Source organism: Sinocyclocheilus rhinocerous, unplaced genomic scaffold (assembly GCF_001515625.1).
Source record: "Sinocyclocheilus rhinocerous isolate Xijiao unplaced genomic scaffold, SAMN03320098_v1.1 scaffold1445, whole genome shotgun sequence".
Taxonomy (NCBI): domain Eukaryota; kingdom Metazoa; phylum Chordata; class Actinopteri; order Cypriniformes; family Cyprinidae; genus Sinocyclocheilus; species Sinocyclocheilus rhinocerous.
The window spans coordinates 128,037-134,312 of NW_015658652.1; the positions used below are offsets into that span (position 1 = coordinate 128,037).

Consider the following 6,276-nt stretch of genomic DNA (forward strand, 5'->3'; position numbering starts at 1 on the left):
ATGTAGAAAATAATGTGGTTTTTTAACCTTAAACCTCATAAAGACATTGCATTACACCAAATACACAAAATAATGTTCTTTTTAGCAATGTCATATGACCCCTGTAAATGACAATATGCAATTACCAAATTTTATGACATGTCAAACTTCGCTTTTTTTAATTTTTACAAATTGTTTTTTTTTACAGAGGCAAATCCACACTCAATTCTGTGCAGCTGAAATCAGACACAACCTGAATTAAACATGAAATAACGGTGAAAAATATTCCCTCTCTAAGGCTCCCTGCGAATCGCTGGTGTGCCCGGGGCTGAGATCTCTCTACAAAGATGCTTTTGTGTTGGACAAAGGGCTGGAAATGTGAGCCCGGACACAGCCTTCCCCTTCCTCAAGAGAGTCAATCATCGCAGAGGATGCAACAGACGGGAAGCTGAACGGAGGAAAGGGGGAGAAAAGAAGAAGGGAGGGCGGCAACTAGCTTGTGCTGCAGAGAAGGTTTTTGAAAGAATTTTAAAGGTACAAGTCTCTTGATGTGAGAGGAAAAGGCTGGCAGATTGGCTATCCCTCTGGTACGCACGAGCCTATCAAGACTTCGGTAGGGATTTTGATGGCTTCCAGCCTCCATTTCTAAGCAGAGGGCACATACAGGTCTCTCAAAAGCCTACAGTGGCTATGAGTGACTGTGCACGTGTAGTACCATAAGATAAATCAAGCCAGTTGTACTTACGTCCACAGAAGCAATTATACATGAGATGGCTTTTTTGCTTCGTTTCTGTCTTGAAAATGCTTAGAGACACTCTCCTCGTGTATTAGTAGAGCACAATCTATCTCTAGCTGCATCTCTGTCACTCTCATGTAAAGTATTTCTGACACTACGACCGATCTGAGTTCAGTACCTGCAGTCTAAACCCTGCATTTCCCTTCAGAACTGACACGTAAAATTCCATTTCTAAGCAATGACTGAGAAGTCTGTAACATGTCCTATAAAGTTTCATAGATGTAAGCCTTAAAGGTGAAGTGTATAATTTCCATGCCACTAGTAGCACCAAAAGGAATTTCTATTGGAAATTTCTACAGGAAAATAACTCTTTATTTTTTTTTAACCTTTCTGAAAAGAATTTGTCTTGCTAGCCTGTTCAAATTCATCGGCATAATGCTGCAGAGTCTGGGTGGTTGCTAAGTGGTTGCTTATTGGTCCAAGTTAAAAGTATCCACCTTCAAATGTTTATGATATTTTGGTCTCAACATATGGCTTTGATTCCTCCTTTAAGTCTAAGGCCTGGTTTCACAGACAGGGCTTAGACTAAGCCAGGGTAAGGCCATAGTTCAATTAGGACATTTAAGTAATTTTTCCATAAACGTGCCTTAGAAAACACATTACTGGTGTGCATCTTGAGACAAAACAAAGGCACTGATATATTTTACGATCAGTCAGTGCAAGTTTCTTTCAGTTGACACAACTCAGACTTACATTTTAGGAGCCATTTACACGACAACGTTTTCAGCCAAAAACGGGAAACTTTTTATGTGTATATGGGAAACTTTTTAAAAACGCAAGGGAAAAACTTTTCAGTTTTTGACCACATCGTTGTCGTGTAAACGTAGCCTTAGTCTGGGACTAGGCTTAAGCCTTGTCTGTGAAACCGGGGGTAAGTCTATTAGTCAGCCATTTTCTCACCCATTCGGGTGAAAGCAACAATAAAAGTGAAAATATTATTTAACACCTGTAAACACCAACACAAATATTCAGCATAGAAATTTGGTCCAATGATTTGGTCACATGATTTGTCTGTTTTAAACCAACGGGAGAAAAAAAAGGGCAGGCAGGTCTGGATGAAAACACAAATCACTTCGTGAAATTAGGTGGCGCTTACGAAAAAGTGCTCCGCAGCTTTCAGTTTCTGACGCCCGTTTGTCAAGGAGAAGAACACAAGACAAACAGTATTAACATGTTTTATGTAACAGCAGCGGCTCTGGACATGTGACCAAATGCACAAATCTTACTAGTTGGCCAGTTTTCTTCGCAGTGTGATGGAAAATATTATATCTTGCCAAAAATAAATAAATAAACAAATAAATCAAATCTGTCACATTGACAGCATGTGAATGTTCGTGTTGGTCCGAACAGACGTATTAAGAGCCGTTCATTCAAATTAAATTGTTTATCAATAGTAATGATAACACACACCACCTTTAATCTCTTCTACTGACCTGACATTAATTAGCCTTGTGTGCTCTTGTATAGCACAAGACTACTGTCCTTGGCTTCAATCTATGATAAATATCTAATATTAGAATTGTTGTTGAAGGCATGTCGGCTTCTCTGAAGGCTGAGGGACCAGAGCAATCAGCAAGGCACAGCTAGAGAAGCATCCTTGATAACTTTGACAACAGAAGACCACATGACAGGGACAAATGAGACTGTGTCGCACATGGGACGGACACCCTAGCTTTGTAATGAGGAGTCATGAGAATTATGGAGAGAACGTAGAGAGGAATAAAGAAATAAAAAAGGAGGAAACAAAAATAGAGAGTCACAGAGAGAGAAAGAGCAAGAACAATAGAGATATTCAACACTTCAGGTCTCTTATGGGCCATGGCATATGTGTACCCAGAGGAAATTTGTATTGCTCAGAGGTTGCACTTATAGCTCCAGAGACTTCATTGAGATGTCAGGTAATGTTTCATTTAAGAATATTTTTGTCTTACCAAAAATTCCAAATAGCACAACCGAGAGAGTTGTTGACATACAGCAAGAATGTGGAACTATAAAATGAATGTGCATTGTATAGTATTAGTTAATTGGTCACAGAAGACTAATGAAATCTTACTTTTGACTGCACAGTTTGAAACTGCCAGGATACATTTTGGAACTCTACAGACGCCACGTGAGATTACTATAGTCTGAGAAGCAGGAGACATAAACAAAAGTCTCCTTTTGCTCTCTATTTAATTTCACTGCAGTCTAGCCGAGAGAAACAGAAATATTAAAAATATCTAATTTGCTTTTTTTTCTATGGGTAAGGATGCAAGTTTACTTTTATTCACATAAATGCATAAAGGAATATTATGGAGGTGTGCATCATTTGTGACCTATAGTCAAAAGCAAAAATGTTTTTTTGTTTCCCAAATACTTCCCCCGTGCATGATTGGTCAGACAAACAGAAAGACACCCCACACACCCCAATATCATGCCATTGGGAGAGGCAGTGTTGCAATGTCGGGCTGGTCAGTAAGCCAAAACAAATACAGCAATGTTCTGAAAATGCCTCAGAATCACAGTATTTACTAAAGGATTACGTTTAGCTGTCCCTGCATATTAAACTAGGATAACAAAGCATTTTAACACTAAGAAAATGAAAGAAAAACAGGTTCAAAAGCTAAATTCTTGTCTTGAGTTTAACATTTAATGCTTCTGTACTGAAAACTGGGTGCAGTTTGAAACCCTGCAGAAGGTCGCCATCCACCTGACCTACTTTCTTTCGCTCTTTCTCATCCTCTCCGTCTCTTTTCTTCTTTCTTTACCTCCTCTTTCTGCCTCCCTCTGAGCCCCACAGCTCAGAGTCAAATCAACTCAGGCATGACTCCTGTTCCAGACCTTCTTTCTCTAAAGCCCACTTGGCCCTGAACCGCAGGTGGCCAACAAACTCCCAATGGTGGCTGCATCCAAGAGTACTGAACACAGGATAAACAGACTGTCTCCTTCTCTCCTCATCTTCCGCCACTCTAAACCACCATGTCATGTGTCGTATATAAGGTATTGTATTCCATTCTCATTGGGGGTGGTAAGGCGCAGTGCCGTCTTTCCCCCTGACGAGCTGGAACAGCAGAAATGGATGTGTGGCAGACACACTTGCATCGATCGAGAGGGTGGTAAACCCCTCCCCCCTCCGGTTGCAGATGGACCATGGCCCAGGAGCGTTTAATTAAAGAGCATGTGAGAACAGCTCCCAGCTGCCACCTCCATGAAAGCTGAAACCTCGCAACGGCCTCGAGCTCTGCCCTCCCTCCTGACAGGCTCACACTAATCAAAGCCGCTTTCAGGACGCTCAACGGAAAGGACAACATCGAAATGACCTCCATCAGTGATGGCAAAGGATGGGACGGCAAAGTCATTCACAGCAAAAAAAAACAAAAAAAAAAAACACACACATGAATATGATCAAATAATGACCAATGATATGCATAGGGGAACGGAAGGGTCGTCAGAAGCTTTGAATCAAGGCCACTGTGTTCTATGCAAATAGACAGCAAATCGGAAGCGGGATTTGCTGGGAGGCACTCACAAAGTAACAAGAGTCTTACGAGCCATCAGTGAAGAACACACGCAGGCATAGTGAAGCACTGCTCATTTCCGCAATCTTTCTTATTCAAATCCACTTTGATTACTCTGTAGAGGTCTAGGCTGGCTGAGATGGCGATGCAAAAAGGGTAATGTCAGTGATGGCAGGCTCTGACAAGTAGCACGGTGCTGGCGAAAATTTCCTCTGATGCCTAATTCATATTTGATATGGGGAAAAAATGTTGGATAATTTTGCCTGAGATTGTCTGTCAAAGCAATTTTAGGTTTAAGGTTTTTTTAGGCTTGCGATGACAACATGAATTGAAAATGTCATTTCAGTTTGCAAACTGGCATGTCAATGAAGTGGTGCCAAAGCATTTAAGCAAGAATTATTTTGGCCACAATATAATTGACGACCTTTCCTTATGTCATCTACTGGATATCACAGTGACTTGGGTTCTATTTGGACAATAACGGATCTAAATAGAAACAATGTAATTTCAACATTTTCAGGAACAAGATTTTATCGCCATCTGATTCAAAGATCGGTTAAGATTGTGTATGCCTTCGATGACTACATGAATTGAGAATGTTGTTTCAATTTGCAAACTGGCATGTCAATGAAGAGGCGCCAAACCGTCTAAGCAATGTAAATTATGATCTTTCCTTATATCGTCCATATCATGGTGACTCGGGCCCTATTTGTACGTTAACTGATTTAAATAGGAACACGAGGTAATTGCAATATTTTTAGAAATAAGACAAATAAGAAATATAAGAAAAAACAATCTTAGAATCAGATGGCAATACAATCACAGACTTGTGCCTGGTCTGTGATTTTATTGCCGTCTGATTCTAAGATCGTTTTTTCTTCCACCACCCAAGACAAAATCCCCATATGAATTACCTACTGTTTTTTGACAAACACAAGGATTGTGTGGCAATTTCATTTCTGTCTGAATCAATATACAGTATCTGAGTTTACGAGGAAATTATTATGAAAATCTTTCCAGAGGACTACTGTTTGACAGCTTGCATGGTAAGAAATTAAATGACACTGGGAAAAAAAGAAAGAAAAAAAAAAGTCAAGAGATTAGATTACCGTTACATTTGCCATTATAATGGCAGGTTATGCATAACATTGGATTTCAGCAGCCAAGATGGAATGTGTTATGCACCCGACCATGTGTGAACTAGACTTCCATGTTCATCAGAAAACATGGCTATTATCACTCAGGCCCTGTGCAAATGCTCTTTTACATATGTCACCTGAGAAGCAATTACCATTTGCACATTTAAAGTTACACCTGTTGTGTTATTTAAAGCAAAGTTTAGTATTGTACTAACCGATCGCAGTTGTGAGAAAGGACACCTGCTCCGTCTCCTTCCCATCATTGTACACAGCCAAGTGCCAGATGCCCGAGTCCATATACTGTATAAAGCCCGTATCGTGACTGGTGAGTGGCATCAGGCTCCTCTGCTGGGCTGGAAAAGGCGGACCCTCAAGACCTGGCAACCCTTGCGACAGGAGCCGACGGCCATCCAACAGCTCCACAAAGTCAAACTGGAGACAAGGAGAGACAGACAGACCACAAACAAGCATTAGGAATGACACATGAGCCTCCAGGATCTGATAAGTCCTGCACGTTGGAGCCAACAGGAGCTGGTCTCTAAGGGCAGATTGAGACTGCGAAAAGGGGACTAATGCAAGGTGTGAAAGGACAGCTGCTAACACTGTACCAATTTATGTGAATATATGTACAATTTTGGATTTTCACACCTCAAACCCGAATGGGTTATCGGTCACCTCCTAAACAAGTATTTTTTGTACTGCCTTTCATTTGTGTTGATTTTAATATCATTATTTATATTTAGGAGTAAATATTATGGCATTACAAAATATTACAAACATTTAATATAGTAATGTTAAATGTTTTAAGGTTTTTATGTTTTTTTTCTCATTATTTCCAAAATTATAATAACAGAATTATATATAT

The 6,276-nt window shown here is 40.1% G+C and overlaps 1 protein-coding gene across 1 annotated transcript in view; it reads right to left on the minus strand.

The window, feature by feature from the left end:
- LOC107722800 (teneurin-4-like) overlaps positions 1-6,276 on the minus strand; it is a 243,647-nt gene that overhangs the window by 101,185 nt on the left and 136,186 nt on the right. Inside the window, exon 11 of the mRNA XM_016531280.1 lies at positions 5,627-5,843. Coding sequence (XP_016386766.1) covers positions 5,627-5,843 — 217 coding nt within the window. The remainder of the gene's footprint in view (positions 1-5,626; positions 5,844-6,276) is intronic.